General features: G+C 34.5%; 1 protein-coding gene across 6 annotated transcripts in view; it reads right to left on the bottom strand.

The window, feature by feature from the left end:
- The window catches only part of LOC118183304 (dynein axonemal heavy chain 2-like), a 405957-nt gene that overhangs the window by 263116 nt on the left and 125218 nt on the right, over nt 1-17623 (bottom strand). For all 6 annotated transcript variants that reach the window (XM_085822262.1, XM_085822261.1, XM_085822260.1 and 3 more), the window contains exon 16: nt 4811-5027. In XM_085822262.1, coding sequence (XP_085678388.1) covers nt 4811-5027 — 217 coding nt within the window. The remainder of the gene's footprint in view (nt 1-4810; nt 5028-17623) is intronic.

Below are 17623 nucleotides of genomic sequence, written 5' to 3'. Positions count from 1 at the left end.
TTTAAACGCGGGAAATCAGGACAGGTGGCATCACAGTGACGTCAGATTATTGCGTGTACGTCCCCCCATTAGACTCGCGTCGGCGAGGAGTCGAACAAAGAAATGAGCTAGCCCTTCTATTTATCCCTGGCCGTCAGCAGCCCGCTATGTACATATATTAATTCACTGACTGTCTTGTGTTTTTTTGTTGTTTTTTATTTTGTTTTTAATTATGTTTATTATAATGATTAATCCAGAACTCATTTAATATATTTCATAAATTGTAATGTATTTGTTCATATTTCATCTTTACATCTGTACCTGAGTCTACACCATATCCTAAGATATTTGTATGCCTAACATGTACCATAATGGTGAAAAGTTTTCCGCTTAGTCTCAACAGTCCCCACCATACACTTTCTTTCCATGTTCTGGTCCTTCCTGAAATGTTCCTCGTTTAGCGTGGCCAATTCCTGGAGGACACAGCACTAAGCTCTAAATGTAATTAATTCCGGGAGGACACAGTGGTTTTCTTTATTTATATTTATTTATTTTTAATTCCATCGACAGGATCCAACAGGCTGAAAAGCACCTAACCCATTGGGCCAGTTGTTCCGTTGATGATGAAAAGAAAGAAAGTGAAGATGAGCCAGTTTCTCTTAGGATGTCCTCCTTGAATGTGTTCCTTCCCTCAGGCAGATAGCCCTTGGAACCTTTCCCATTGATAAAGCAAAGCATTAAAACAAGAACTGTATCAGATACTTCAAAGTATATAATTTAGTAATATTAATGCATCTACCCAGACATATTTTTTAACTGTCCTTCTAAGTTCTTTCTTTTACCCCTTCTTTCAGATAATATATGTATATACCCTCTAACTTTCTCTTTTTAATTTAAGCAAAAAAATTTAAGAAAACACAAGTTGGTAAATGTAGTATTTTATAAAACTAGCATAGAGAAGGCACAGATTTTAAAGTAAAATTATAAAAAGTAAGTTCCCATTTTCAGACAAAATAATCAATAGGACATATAATGCTTTCTCTCTTTGCTGGAATGCACGATAATTTCTCAGTTCATTATTTTTGTTATACAATATTTATTATATAGTAATATTTTTAGAACCATATTTTAGCGTTTCATTTTTGCACGATACATATACTTTTAAGTTGTATTTATTACCTACTAATGAAGTTTTATATTTTTTACATTGGTAAACCATTTCACTTGTCATAAATCTAGCAGTCAGAGCGAATATGTGTTAGAATGAGCTGCAATTTTCATTTAATATTGTTGAATATTTAAATAAATATTTTTTTGCATTATTTATATTTGTTGGCCTTTAATTTCTATTATCGTACCATTTTATATTTTGTAGTAATGGAAACTTGTGTATATTTATTGTGCATTTGCATTACTTTCTACATATTACTATATATTTATACGCTTAGTTATTTTATTACACTTTAATCTATGAAATTTTGTAAATTTTGCTATCACCTTCCAGACTTAGTAAGAAAAAGCTCTCTGATTTTGAGTTTATTTAGAAAAACGTTTCTAAATCTGTGGTACACTGACCACATGCAGCCCTCGAAGCTTGCCCTTGTGGTCTTTCTAGATTTCCATTAGAAATTTAAAAAAAATTAATTAACTGAGTATACCAAATTCCAGCTGAAAATCTCAGAGTTTGGAAGTTATATATGGCATTCGTTTGTCACTTTTTCTCCCAAGAATGACATTTTATGAAATTTATTACCGGTTACAGACTGTGGCGCTCCTCGCCATCCTTTCGTTACACATCAAGTACTGCACTTTTTGTAGCCAATCACAAAATATACGCATTGTTGATTCATCGTCTGTCTATAAGTCTAACAGTTGTATTAATAGTTTGAAATCCTTCCTATGTGATAGCAATTAGTCGTTGTCTCCGTTACATAGAGCCTGTTGTATTGACGAAATTCAACTCCAATTCTCTTAATACATAGTCAAAATAAATAGATAAAACAATTAAAAAAAAAAAAAAAAAAAAAAAAAAAAAAGATCATTTAATGTATCTTAAATCCAAATTTACGAAATACATTTTTCCCATTAATTAGCTAAGAAGGGAACACGTGCATATAAACTCTCATTACCCATTTCGGCTGGGCATTGACTGTTCTTACATAATATTATACGGATTATCATAAGAATTATTTTCAGTGACAATTTTGATGAAAGATTTTTAAAAACACTGCGTAACCTGCTTGTTACTACTTACCCCTGTTACCCCTGTTACACTTAGCTCCCCAACCAAAATCGGACTGATGTGTGTGCAGATCTCAGACTCAAGCTTACTAGCATATATACAAAATTTGTATTTAATTAAAGATTATCCAAACTCTAATAGCTTTGAGTTATTAGAATCGAATATAAATTTTCGTCTCTTAATTTAATTACTTAATAGCAAAATAAAATTTATTTTAATTAATTATATTTTAAAAATGTAAGTACACTGGTAGTATTAATATGCTAAAAAATTGCTTTCGAAGGACAGAACATTCAGGTGGTGCGCAGAGCATTCAAATTTATAAAAGTGGCTCACCTTGGAAAACGTTTCGCTGATCTAGTATTTAGAATTCAGAAGTCGTATATCTACTAATAGAACGGAAATTACGAGAAAGTTCTGGAAATTATTTTTCAGGAAGGTCTTTTTATACTTTTTGTGGAAAAAAAATATAAAAAGACTGGTGAGAGACAGTCTATGAGTTTAGACTGTTGTTTTCAGGAAGCTTGCTTATTTGTACGATTTTAGTAGCACATCCAGTAGTACTGGAAGGGAATTATAATTCCCTCTGTTTCCTTTACAAGATATATATATATATATAAATAACAGAAAATTATAAGAGAAAGTACTGTGCAGAGGGCCGATTTATGTAATTTCGGGCCTCCCCACATGTTGGACTTCGGAGGCCCCACAATGAGGCCCCTTCAAAATTGCATGTTCTGGATAAGGTTTCATACCAGAACTATTACATAATTTATTGCCACTTTCCATTTTATTCCAAAAACCTTCTGTTATATTTATAAGTTTTATTGCACTATCTTCTGCTCTCTCTTTGTTCTTTAAAACTGGAAGTTTTTTTCAGATACTTTTAGTTTTCCAGAGTTTTGTTCACTTCATTTCCCTTTTCATTGCTTTGGTTACTCACAATCATACTGTCTTCTTGTTTTCCCTTTGAACATTTACTTGATTTACTATCAAATCATGATGTTTTCTTCAACAAAATTTTCTTACACTTTCTCAAAATTTGCAAAAAATACTTACGAACCCTTCTTACTATATACATTTATAATCTTAAAACATGGGAACATAAGTATAAATTTATATCAGAAACTAAGCAAAAATTTTTAAATATATAATTTTTATAAAAGATTATTACATGCTAAAACTTCCCTCTCTCCCTTTAATTTCTATCGGTTTCCACTTCTCGTTTTTCAGTGTTCTTCACTTTTATATAGTTAAGGAAACATCGAAGCTAACTATAATGCGATTATTAAAATTAACGATTAAAAATCACAATGAAAAAAAAATCTTCATTTATTAAAATTTGCATTTTTTTGCTTTTATTTTTGCAGAATTATTTTTTTATTCCTGGACATACATTTTTTAAGATCATCTTATCTTAACTTCAGTATTTAATAGTAACTAGGTTAAATAAAATTTAATGTACAGATGATTACGCAGTTCTTGTTCAATTCGTTTAATTTATAGACCAATACTAGCGTAACATCCAACGACTGAGCCATTAATAGCCGGCTCTGAAAATTCCTACTTATTGTTTCGAGTTCAGATAGGAATACTTCGATATTTGTTACCTTCACATATAACCAGTTGATACTGAGATTTGAAAAGAAAAGAAATTCAATTTAGTTTGTGTACTTTTAATGAAGTGTCTTTGTAAAAGGAGACCATTTCCTTGAATATTAATTCTAGACACAACATGCATCTAATTAAAAGATAAAGGTATGTAATGTTATGAAAATAACTTTTGCATAGTTCATGAGATGGATACTGTAAGAAGTACAAAATAGCTTTTCATAAAGCTCCTATCGAACGAAATTTCCAGTTAATGAAATAATCATCATATTTTAATTAGTTTCAGTTAAGAAAACCTAATTCTTTGGTTTTGAAGAGACGTTTCCCTTTTTTAACCACTTCTGATAAAATAAAATACACATATAAAATCAGTTATATCCCAAGACAACCAGACGGTTTCTCAGAACAGTGAAAAACCTTTCTTCCTTTTCTATAATCGGCTCTTCATCAGAAATGAGATAGGATGAATGAGAGCCCTCTAAAGCTTTGCAGTAACAGTCTTCTATTCTTCCAAAGGGAGGTATTTAAATATTAATGTATTCCGACATGGCCTAGCTGAGTAAACAATTTTGATTTCGAGAATTTAAAGTACAGAAGTACTGTTTCAGTGAGAATTACGCTGTCTTTACCTAAACTTGTCAGACAGGGGTCTTAATTCATTGTTATTCACATATCAATGACCAACAATGTCGCAATGTAATTAGTGATAGGTATTGCACAGATCTGCAGCAAACGAACGAAAAATTATCTAATGCGAAAACCTCTCACGAGGGCGCTCTCAAGTTTGGGGCACCAGCAGCTGCGCGTATTGTGGGATCTCTAAACCAGCCCTGACTATACAGCTGCAATAAAATTCAAGTTTTCTTGATTACTTGCTCACATTTTTTGGAAATCAGCCATGGCATATGAATATGCAACTATGTATTTATAATTACAAGTTTTAGACACGATATTAAAAATAAAGAAACTCCAGCTTACCAAACTTTGGTTCTTGCTTTTTGTAATACAAATGATCCACTTTCACTAGAAACTGATTTTCTATTACATCATACAGAATTTTCAAGAATGTCTTTCTATCATCTATGTCAATTAATCTGTCAGAAAACTCACGTGTACATTCATGAAACCACAATTTTGTCATTACGATTCTATCACTAGCATTTTCAGGATTAACATCTAATAGTCTATAAAAAATCTGAAAATAGAAAGAACTAAACATTGCTACTCTAAGAAATAAATAACGCCGCAGTATATAAAAAGAACTGAACAGAGCATAAGCTGAAAAACATTTAACATTTTGGAAGTTCTATGTTAGAAATAGAACTATTAAGTCTTGAATAACTAGAAACTGTGACAATATAAGTTTTAAAAAATATCATAATACAGGAATCTATGAGTCAGAATAGTGTAAAGGGATAATAGCTTTGCTGAATATTTTAGAAAAGTGAAGTTTAATGTTTTTCAGTAATACACTACAATATCTCTGTCAAAACCATTTTTGCAGTATATTTCAACATTTCCATACGATTCTCATGAGGAGTTTTAAATGAAAAAGGTTTACTGTATCCTAATGAACACATTGAGATATATGTTTTCTTTTCCTTTTGCTCGGGTCCAAAACTTTTACGAAAAACATTCGCTATCTATCCAAGTTAAAAAATCATAAATAAAAAAATACGTTGTATTTATTTTTGCGACTGATTCGCTTGTCTGATGTCAAAGCAAACTCGCGAAATTCATCGTGGCAAGGAAGCAAGAATGCGCCTGTCGAAAAATATGAATTCTTGCAGTGATCTAGATTGTAGTTGGAATTTGAAACTAGAATCTGTCCTCTTTAATACGTGCTTTTGCCAACCGTGCTTTCTGAAGGCACTATAATAGTATATGGTTAATTTCCATTTATCTACGATTGTTGAGATTTGATGACTGACATATGTGACAACAATGTTACTGTTCGCAAATATGCCCTTCTATTAGGGGTGGCACCCGATCTGGTCAAGTGTAACTGCAATGGAAAGACATACTGTCCAAACGATTTATTTTAGCTGATGCTATTTTTATATTAAGACTATTTGTTCATGTGTGTATTGCAAGCAGCGTATAAGATTTAAGATCGCTTAGTTTGTTTATTTGATGGCTGAATTATCAGTCTATTGCCACCGGAAGTTGAAGAAAATTGATCTATGATTTATCGTTGTAATTGTGTGTAACTTTTCCTGCGTCTACGTTTTGCATGTAGCAACAAGACTAGTGGCTGATAGAATTTTGTGTCTGTCACAGCCATGGAGAATGGTTCCCTTATTTTGTATCACTTATTTCGCATTGCTTATTTTATATTACTTAATTCGTATTGCTTATTTCATATTTAGAATTAGTGTAACTAAATAAACTAGAGGATGTACAGACCCTGTGTCGTGTGAGTTATTTAGCGAATCAGCCGCAGTGAAACATGTTAAGTTTGTGCCATTTTTTGGTCCGTTGAGCCGGGGTGCTAGTGAATATAGTAACTGATTGCTCTATACGCATCGTAACTACATTTGATGGCGGTGAAAAATTAATTCAGTTATGTGGAAGTTCAAGATTTATATTCTATTTAAATTTTTTTTTCTTTCATAATAGTTAATCTATTGACTGTTATAATGGAGCATAAAAGTTTTACGATTTCATCTTAATGATGGTGTAGAGTAATTTGAGAACAATTCGTGTTTTTTGCGTTGAGCAATTATGAGCAAACGTATAACTTTGAAAACAAAAAGAACTTCTTTACATAGGAGTGTTACTAATTATACTAAAATAGAAGTTATAACAGCTGTTGAAATTAACTTAATAGAAGTAGAAGAATGTGTTGAATTTTTCAAACAAAAAGAAACAGAGTTAAGGAAGCCTGATTCTAAAAACTGAGCGTTTAATTACAGACACTAAAGACGTAGAAAACGAAATAGATAATGTTCAGGAGTATGCAGATAAAATTTATTTGAGGAAATTTAAAGATGTAAAAATATTTAAAAAAACATAGTAAGAACAAATCTGATAATATTAAATTACCAAAGTTAAAATTACTGACTTTTGGAAGTTCTATTATAAAAAGGATAGCTTTTAAGGATCAAATTAGTGCATGCATGAGAAAAAAATTAATTTGCAGCATAAAATAATAAATAATATATATAATAAATGTACATAATAAAATTGCAGTATTTGAAAGCTTCGTTGAAAGGTGAAGCGTATCGATTTCAGTTTTCAGATAGCATGCATAATCGTTTAGATGAAAGATATTCAAATAAAAGAGAAAACATTTTTGCATATAATAAACGTTTCCTAAGTTTACCAACTATTAAAAATGAATCATCTACTGTTATTTTAAATTTAGTTGATATCCTTAATGAAGTAATTCGCTCATTAGAAACACTGAACAAAACCATTTATGACTTTCGTGATACTTTAATGACTATTTAATTTTGTAAAAATTAGATCCTTCTACAAAGTTATGGTGGGAACGTCAGCTAAAAGGTAATGAGATTCCGAAACTTACGACATTAACTGAATTCCTAAAGAACTATGTAAGAGCACTTCAAAATAGTAAATCGATAAATATTGAAGTACCTAAATCTGTGTTTCAGAGTAAAAGCAATATTTTAATGGTTACGCTGGGTTGTGGTTATTGCAAAGACAATCACAGTTTAGCCAAATGCTCGAAATTTCTAAATTCATCGTTTCAGCAAAGAATAGTCTTTGTAAAATCTGATCATTAGTGCTTTAATTGTTTATCCAATATGCACTTGCCCAAAAAATCCGGAGTTTAACTACATGTCAACATTGCTCTAAAAAGCATCACAGTATTCTGCGCATTGTAAATAACAGACACATTCTAAATAACTAACAGATTCTAAATAACTGAAAGAATAAAACTCAGTTAAACAGCATGTCACCGCATACACAATTTATTCCTAAACGAAATGACTCAGTGAATGCTAAGAATGTTTCGTCTACAGTTTGTGCTTCTCGATATCACTCGAATGCAAAACGTAATCAAACTAGTCACATTCTGTTGTGTATTTATTGATAAAAGTTAAAAATTCTGACAGTTTGTGAAGTATAGATGTTAATGAGACACTGGATCTCACATATCATTTATTTCAAGAGACTGTGTAAAGAAAGTAAGATTACCAGTGAAAGAAAATTCCATTTCTGTGTCTTGTTTAGGAGAATTTAATAATGTGAGTAATGGGGAAGTCGATTGGTCATTCCCTTCCCCTTTAAAAGTGATTTTCGAGTATCAACATCAGCGTTTGTACTTGATAAGGTGATAGATTACATACCCTTATATATATATTTACTATCAATCATCTTGGATAACTTTAGTGACTTAAAGTTAGCTGAACCATTATTTTACAACCTCATTTTATTTCGTAGAAATGCATTTCTGCGTTTAATGACGAGAAAGTTGTACCACAAATTTTACTACAAATTTTGGTACTACAAATTTTGAGTCACAGACAGCTGAGCCGGTACATGTAAATTATGCGAATGCAAATACAGATGAGTTAGTAAATTCTCTCTGGAGCTGGAAAAATTTCCAAATGTAAAACCTTTAACAGGTGGAGAAAAATTTTGAGAATAACATTTTGAAAGATCTCATTTTTAGACATAAAACGGGCAGTTGTTCAATTACATTAACTTTCAAACATAATAAAGATGTTTTAGGTGATTTTCGCGAAATCGCGTACAGATGATTTCAATACTTAGAAAACAGACTGTTATCCATAACAGAAATCTACAACCAGTACATTCAATGGGACACATAGAACTAGCATCAAGCATAGATCATGATTTAGAGAATAAATACTATTATATCACACATTACTTCATATAGAAAGAATCTAGGTGAACAACAAAACTGAGAGTCGTCTTTGATGCAAGTGCTAAAACAACCACAGGTATTTCTTTAAATGATGTGCTAATAATAATGCAAGCTCAAAAACACAAGATGAATTAATTTGTATTTTACTAAGATTTAGACTTCATAACATTGTAATAACCTCTGATATTCGAATGATATATAGATAAAAGTTCATGGAAAAGATCGACACATTCTGAAAACATTATGAAGAGATAGCCCAGATAAATAAATACAAGTTTACCGTCCAAGCATGTCACATATAGAACTGTAGCTGCTCCATATCTTTCAACCAAAATTTTGAGTCAGCGACTGATGAAAGATTGAATTTCCGAAGGCAAAGAACGATTTAAGATAGATTATTTTAAGAGATTTTTACGTTTATGATGTACTACCTGGTATTAATGATTGTCTGGAAGGTATGGCGTTGATGGATGAATTACAAAAACTGCAAAAAAGGGTGGCTTTGAGCTCCCTAAATGGTCCACAAGTGAACCACCATTATTAAAAAATGTTGGCTTAAGAAACACAAATAATGCCAATATTCATCGTGTAATAGAAGGTCAAATATGAAAAGTTATGGTATTGGAATGGCATTCTGACAATGTGAATTCAGATATAATTTCGGAGTAACAAAGTATCAAGTTTGTATATCAACAAAGTAACAAAGTATCAAGAGTTCCTGAAAGGGTTATTTTTTCATTTGTATCAAAGTTATCCGATCCGCTGAGGAGGATAGATCCTTTCACAATTCTCAGTAAAATTATCCTTCAGCAACTGTGGAAATTATATTTGTCATGGGATGATCCATTGTCAGAAGAGATTGAAGAGATGTACCGGAATAGAATTGATCAGAGTTGGAGAGGTTTATGTAGGGAAGTTAAGCTTTTGAATTCCATAAATGTACCTAGAAATGTACCGTTACATGATAGTTCTAGATATGAACTTCACGGATTATGTGACAAAACTGAAGAAGGCTGCGTAGCAGTAATTTATGTAAAAACTTGTAACAACTCTAACATTTGTCTTAAACTTATAGCAGCTAAAACTCGTGTAGCAATTCTAAGACCCAATTCTAAGATTGGAATTATGTGCAGTAGTATTACTGGCAACGCTTGACTCAGGCTATCAGAGCTACATTAGTTATAAAATTTGATTCAGTGCACGCGTGGAGTGATTTGCAAATCGTGTTGTCTCTTGAAAGGTGGTAAGTATTCGTATCCAACAGTTTCTAAAATACAAAACCATCTTACCAACTGGAATCATGTTGAACGAAGAAGAAAACCCTGCTGCTTGCGCTTCACGTGGATTATTTCCTGCAGTAATACTGTCTCAAGGACTGTGGTGGAATGGACCTCCTTGGATAAAGTGCAGTGAAGATCCCTTATCTAAACATATCCTTATTGAAAAAAAGGCATTGCCAAAAGCATGTAAAACAGTATCATTTATAGTTTCTGAATCTGAATTCTCTTTTTAAGGGGGGATATGTAAGATAGAAGATAATATGATATCTGCGTTAAAAATAATTTGCGACCTCAAAATTAACGATTCTAGATTTGGTGCTCTTCCCCTAAATTCATCTGTGCATATATCACACATATATATGTGTGTAACACACACAGACATATATATATATATGTGTGTGTGTAAGGTATAATAAAATACGATGGCTACGTTAAGAAATAACTGGCGACCTTAAAATTTACTATTCTAAATTTTATGTTCTCCCCCTAAGTTCATCTGTTCTCCCAAATTCGAAATCTTCCTAAATTACATAACACTGCTTGAAAGAAGGTAACTAAAGCTAAAATTAACCAATCACGGCTTAGCTTCATATATGCACCGACTTAGTATAAATACTGCGTCGTGAGCAATGACGCCTTCCTTTTTTCCTCACTTCTGCTATGCAAACAACTCTGCACCGCTTATGCTGTCCAAGATGCTTACGACGTACTTTTTAAACCAAAGTACATAAAAATTTAGTTTATTCAACGATGAATGAAAAGTAATTTTTCTGCCAAGGAGATGATGATTTGAGATGTGTAAAAATAAAGAAGATGATTCTTCAATTCAGTTTTGCAGCTGCTTCATCAAGCTTTCAGCCTCAGCCACTACGACTGCATTAAAATATTATATATATATAGAGGGTGTCTCGTAAATGTTGCGACAAACTTTTGGTAGAGGTAGGGCACATCATAAGGATTAAGAATTGCATAGGAACCCATGCACGGAAATGTTAGAGGTTAGTGGTATAGAGGTAGAAAATGGGAAAGGAAGCAAGAGAACGATTAATTTGAAACATTTATTTGACATGAATACAGTGGTGTCGATAACTTGAATGTTACAACAATTGTCCGAATTTTGCCCCATCAGACACCAACCATACCTTGTAAGGATCTTAAGTTTTACTAACGTTTATTTTATTTTAAATCTTTACTATCACTTCTTATTTTCTACTTCCGGCCAGAATTAAAAGCGTTAACTTATTTATGCAAAATTTGTCTGGCGAACGCCAAGTACTTAAGTTGTGGCTTTTTGCCAAGCGAGAGAGAGGAAGGAGTTAGTCGAAGCAGGCAGTTTACCTTAGAAGTTTTACTCAGTTGCTGTTTGCCTTCCAGGCCAGAGGTTTAATCCTCGTGATAATTTTAAACGTATTGTAGTGTTAAAAGTTCTCTGTACTACATACGGCTTCCTGTTAATATACGGCCAATCTTCCACGTTTATTATTCCAAAGTTAAGTTAGAGTTTAGTTAAATATTTTTATATTCTTACGTTCAGACCACAAGTAGTTGGTCTCTGTATTCCGAAGTACGGAAATTATTGTAAAGAGTGAAAAATAAAGGGTTTCGTACACCCTTCCTGTGTATCTTGTCTACTTCCCACATTTATTAAACATAGCTTTAGTAAGCGTCCTGTTCCGAGTCAGGTCTGTGCATGTTCCCAAAGAAAGTAAGACGGAACATTGAACCTGATAGTGGCGCCCAACGAAGAAGAATAACCATGGCCGAGTTTCAAGAAGAACCTGTGGTGCCTGCAGAAGCGGCTCAGAATCCAAAAATGCCAGCTGCCGCCCTGGAAGGATTTGGTTACATCGTCCAGACCATGCGCGCTTCGATGAAACCAGAAGAAACATTTAATAGAAACTCACCGGTAACCAGTTTTTTGGAAAAATTGGATGACCACTTCATGCTCTACCCCGTGCACGAGTTTCAAAAAGTTACCTTAGCTACCAGCGCTTTGAGTGGCCAAGCGCTTAACTGGTTCAAATGTATAGGCAGAAGTCTCTTGGGTCAAGCAGGAAGTCCCACCTATACTTACGAAAATTTCAAGACTGCCCTAGTAAAAGCCTTCCCTGTCGTAAGGGATCGTGCGAAATTAGAAACGGAACTTTTCAGCATATATCAGCAAAGAATCGAAAATCTCTCAAGCTTTATTTTAAGAAAAATTCACGTCTTCAAACTCTTGTATGGAAACCGTCCGGATCCTGAGATAATTCAAGTCATTTTGCCGAGGTTACTTCCCCAAGTGCAAGACTTTATTGAATTAAGAAATCCGACTACACTGGAAAAGTTATTTGAGCTAGCAATCCAGTTTGAAAGTAGAAGAACGGCGGACATTGAAACAAGACGCCAATATCAACAACGAAACCAATTTGGTGCGCCAAGACCACAGCAAAGTCAAGCACACGGCTACGGAAGCAAAGCGAATCAGTGGGCAAGGAAACCCGAGCATTCAGAAACAGCCGGCGAACGTCGAAAGTTCAATAGCAATCCAGGAAAAAAGTCTCAAGGCCAGTGGAAAAAGAAGCAAAGCATGGAAACCATAGTATTGACACCGGAGATTCAATGCCAGTTCGCCACAAAGCATGCCGGTATGATAAGAATAAGGAAAAAATTATAGAATGGCATATCACCGATATGCTACGTAAAAGGATCATAACGCCCATCTCAAGTAGTTATGCTAGCCCGGTGGTTTTATGTAAGAAAAATAATGACTATCCATTGACACATCCAAAAAGGTGGAGATTCGCGATTGACTACCGTAAATTAAACTCCATAACTAAATATCCGGTATATCCGTTACCTATTATTGAAGAAATTCTAAGGAACATAACATCGACCAAATATATGACGACTTTAGACTTAACGACTGGTTATTTTCAAATAGGGGTTAGACCGGAGGACGTGCCTAAGACTGCTTTTATAACCAAGTCTGGCACTTATGCATTCCTGCGTATGCCGTTTGGCCTTTCAGGGGCACCGGCAACATTTCAGCGATGTATGGACATTGTGTTAAGGCCTGTTCTTGGAAAGTCCACACTTATCTATTTAGACGATATCATTATTACTAGTGATAATCTGGACCAACATGTACAGGATTTAAGACAGGTGTTTTCATTATTAAATGAGGCCGATCTAAAAGTTAATGTCAAAAAGTGCAAATTTGCAGCCCCTGAATTAAAATATTTAGGTTACAAAATATCTCAGAAAGGAATCGAGACAGACGAATCAAAAATAATTGCTGTACAAAAGTATCCGATTCCAAACACGGCGAAGAAGCTCTCTTCTTTTCTAGGACTTTGTTCATATTATAGGTCCTTTATAAAAGATTTTGCAGCTATTGCTGAACCATTGTTAAAATTAAAAAGGAAAAAGGCAAGATTCTCGTGGACGGCCGAAGCCAATAGTGCGTTCGAAAAATTAAAGCAAGCATTAACGCAAGCCCCTGTGTTGAAATTTCCTGAAAAGGATGAGAATTTAGAAATTTCAGCGGATGCTTCGGATTATGCGGTAGGAGCGGTACTTTCACAAAATCAGCAGCCCGTGGCATTTTTTAGCCGAACTTTAAATCAAACACAAAGAAACTATTCCGCGACCGAGAGAGAGGCACTTGCAGTTCTGTTAGCAGTGCAAAAGTTCCGAGTCTATTTTGGAAAGGCGCCAATAACAGTGTACTCTGATCATGCGGCGGTAACTAGATTGTACTCAGGGAAAAACTTATCCCCAAGGTTAATAAGATGGGCACTCATACTACAAGAATATAATCTGGTAATCAAGCATACCCCCGGAAAGGAAAATATCGTAGCAGATGCCCTATCCAGAATTAAAATAGATGAAGAAGGTAATACTGTAAAGGTGGCAATGCTCACAGCATAAACAATAAATTCACGAGAAACTGTAATAACCGAACTGGGTAAGGATCCTGAGTTTGGAAGCATTTATGAGTATTTAAAGGATCCTGAAAATTTTAGCCACCAAGATATTGTGGCAATAAGAAATAGGGCGGCCCATTACGAACTAATAGATGGTCTATTATTTTATACAAAAACTACGAATTCCAACAACGAATTTCGACCTGTTATCCGAGCTAGTCTTAGATTAAATATCATGCAGGAGTTACACGACAGCCCTTTAGCTTCTCATGCTGGTATTCGAAAAACTATCCAACGCGTACGCGAGGCAGTCTATTTTCCTGAACTGCAAAAGTTAACAAGGGCGTATGTCCAGTCCTGCCCAACATGTCAAGCAGTTAATTATATTAATTTCCGCCCGGCCAGATTTCTAAATAGTATTAAATCCGAATTTCCAAATGAAATAATTGGCATCGATTTATTGGGCCCTTTCCCAAAAAGTCAGTTAAATAAAAGTCGCTATCTCCTTGTTATGGTTGATCATTTTAGTAAGTGGACCGAAATTGTTCCCTTAAAACGAGCCTCCGCGAAATTAGTTACTGATTCTATTTTAAATAAATATATTTTAAAATACGGGGCACCCCTAAAAGTTATATCGGATAATGGTCCTCAATTTGTAAGTAATATATTTGAAGACATGTGCCAAAAACTGGGCATACGTCATTTAAAAATGGTCCCGTATCGGCCGCAATCAAATATAGCGGAACGGGTCAATAGAAATATAGTAAAAATTATCCGTAGTTATGTTAAAAATTTTCATAAAAGCTGGGATAACTATGTCAATGAATTTGCTTTCGCCCTTAGGACCGCAAAACATGATACAACGGGCAAAACTCCTGCTGAGTTATTTTTAGGCAAAAAGATTATAACGCCGTTAGATAAATTATTTTATGTGTGACAAAGAGGCACAGAATTTAAAATGGGTGATATAGAAAAATTAATTAAAGAAGCAAAAAAGAATACTGAAGTAGCACAGAGAAAACTAAAGCTTTATTATGATTAGAAACGACGGGGAGTAACTTATAAAGTAGGAGATGATGTATTAAAAATTAAGCATTCACTTTCTTCAGCACCAGAAGATAAAACCGCCAAATTTTTTCCACGATTCGAAGGACCATATGTCATAGAAAAAATAACTCACGCTGTAGTGGTGTTAAAAGCCAGAAATGGTGAAACGTGGTCCGCAAACATTGATCAAATAAAACCCTACTATGATCGTAATAAAATGAAAATTTTCAAAGATCTTTTGCAGGATCCGGTACGGCAGACACGGCAGGCACAAGCTCCAGAGGTGGAAGAACGTCAAGCACAAGGACAAGCCAGTAGGAGGCAGGAGCAATTGAAAAGAAAGTTTCCCCTTTGGAAAATTGAAGGTAACAAGAAAAAGAAGCCGTTCCACCGTCCAGAAAAGAGAGCTCACGAACACCCTCGGAATGAAGAAGGGAGAAGTACGACGAATGCAAAGACAGCCAGGAGAAATAACGGCAACTATAACCCGGCTCCCAAACGGAAGATCTACTCATCGGACAGGACTCTCCGCAGCAAATGTCGCCGAACTGCAGAAGGGCCACCAGCGGCAGAGGAAAAGATACAAGGAAAATTTGAACGGCCAGCAACGAGGTCCAAGCAGGAACGCGAAAGTGTCCCGGTTCCGCCAAGACCAGCTGCCATCAAACGGCCAAGACCACAGGCAGAGGCGAAAAAGAAGGTATTCAAGGGTGACCGAACTGGAGAAAAAAGAAAGCTTCTAGAGGAAGGCACTGAAGAGCGAGCCCGCACAAGAAGGAGGATAAATCAAACGAGAATCTGCGCTACCTTCCAGGACTGGGCTCAGAAAAGAATGTCCGAATATCACAAAGATAAGTAAAATTTTATGTTACTTTGCAAACTTAAGTTAATCTTTCATTCTTACTGCAAGTGGCAGATTTCAAGAAGTTTTACCTCATGTGAGGTCTACCTTTATCGCCAAAAAGGCAAGAAATGAGTTGTTACCGATTTTGGTATTATGTTTTTCAATTACTCGCGAGTAAAACTAAAGTTGATGTATAATAGGAATGTCTAAATACTTGAATATTGTAAAAGTTATTGTATAAATTTTATTTAAAACATTCTGGAAAGAAAGAAGTTTTAGTCTGAAAGACTTTTGAAATGTAGTATTCCAATGTAGAAGAATTGGCACTTGCTTGGAAAAGAATAGAAGTTAACAATGTACTACTAATGTATGTTTTAAAATGCGTAAAATTAATGGCATGTTAATAAGTTCTTATATACAATGCGAACTGTTATTTTAAATGTTAAGAACTACTGTGATATGGTAAAAGTGAAAGGTAATGCAAAAAAAAAAAAAAAATTTAAACTTATTCGTGTGACTGTAAAAAGACCAAATTATGGTGAATATGTGTTAAAGGTTGAATGAATGTAGTTAGGCTCTCTGACGCTACACTTCAGAGTTAGCCACTTTCAGAAAAGTACCTCAGAGTTTAGCGTTTAAGATAGGGTGTGGTACGAGGTCTTCTCTTGTTGAATTTTAACACGTTAGTGTTTTGATTGTAGGAGGCAGTGTTGAACACGTATACATAAACACATTCGTGTTTGATGTTCTCTTACAACACATGTCAGAGAGCACGGGGAGAGATAATTAAAATAGTCATGAATGAAATAAGAATGTTAAGAGAAATATAAATATGCATGTTACTTGCCATTTCATTGTGTAACATTTCATTAAACTACTTTTCCTTCCAGATCTCTGGAAGGAACCAGATTTGAATAAAAGCTCCTGTTTAGATGCAGTACAGATGAAAAATTGGGTGTCCATGGAGCTGCTATTGTAAAAGCAAATTTTTTTTAAAAAAATTTTCTAGTTTCTAGTGAGAAATGTTTGTAAAAGATTGGCCTCGCGTTAGATTCTAGAGCTAAAAGTTTTCAACAAGGTCGTTTTAGACCTCAGTTTCAAACTAATTAACTCTGGCGGGAAGTATGTAAGGATCTTAAGTTTTACTAACGTTTATTTTATTTTAAATCTTTACTATCACTTCTTATTTTCTACTTCCGGCCAGAATTAAAAGCGTTAACTTATTTATGCAAAACTTGTCTGGCGAACGCCAAGTCTTAAGTTGTGGTTTTTGCCAAGCGAGAGAGAGGAAGGAGTTAGTCGAAGCAGGCCGCTTACCTTAGAAGTTTTACTCAGTTGCTGTTTGACTTCCAGGCCAGAGGTTTAATCCTCGTGATAATTTTAAACGTATTGTAGTGTTAACAGTTCTCTGTACTACATACGCCTTCCTGTTAATATCCGGCCAATCTTACATGTAGGCCCTTGTTGATTTTTCCAAATTTAAGTTAGAGTTTAGTTATATTTTTATATTCTTACGTTCAGACCACAAGTAGTTGGTCTCTGTATTCCGAAATACGGAAATTATTGTAAAGAGTGCAAAATACCCTTCCTGTGTATCTTGTCTACTTCCCACATTTATTGAACATAGCTTTAGTAAGCTCCCTGTTCCGAGTCAGGTCTGTGCATGTTCCCAAAGAAAGTAAGACGGAACATTGAACCTGATAACCTGACACCAACGGACCATTGCTTGCCGGATATGTTTAAACACACCGGGAGTTTCTTTGAGTGTAGCATCTGCGCTTGCGAGTCTTGCCACGAGATCCATTTCAGGCACAACAGGATCGTGATGCACAATACTTTTGATGGCTCCCCACA

This window comes from Stegodyphus dumicola, chromosome 8 (genome assembly GCF_044657685.1).
Source record: "Stegodyphus dumicola isolate Sdum_Otavi_A_Nest chromosome 8, ASM4465768v1".
NCBI lineage: Eukaryota > Metazoa > Arthropoda > Arachnida > Araneae > Eresidae > Stegodyphus > Stegodyphus dumicola.
The sequence above is the reverse complement of the archived record's forward strand: the minus strand, read 5'-3'. Positions and strand labels throughout refer to the sequence as shown.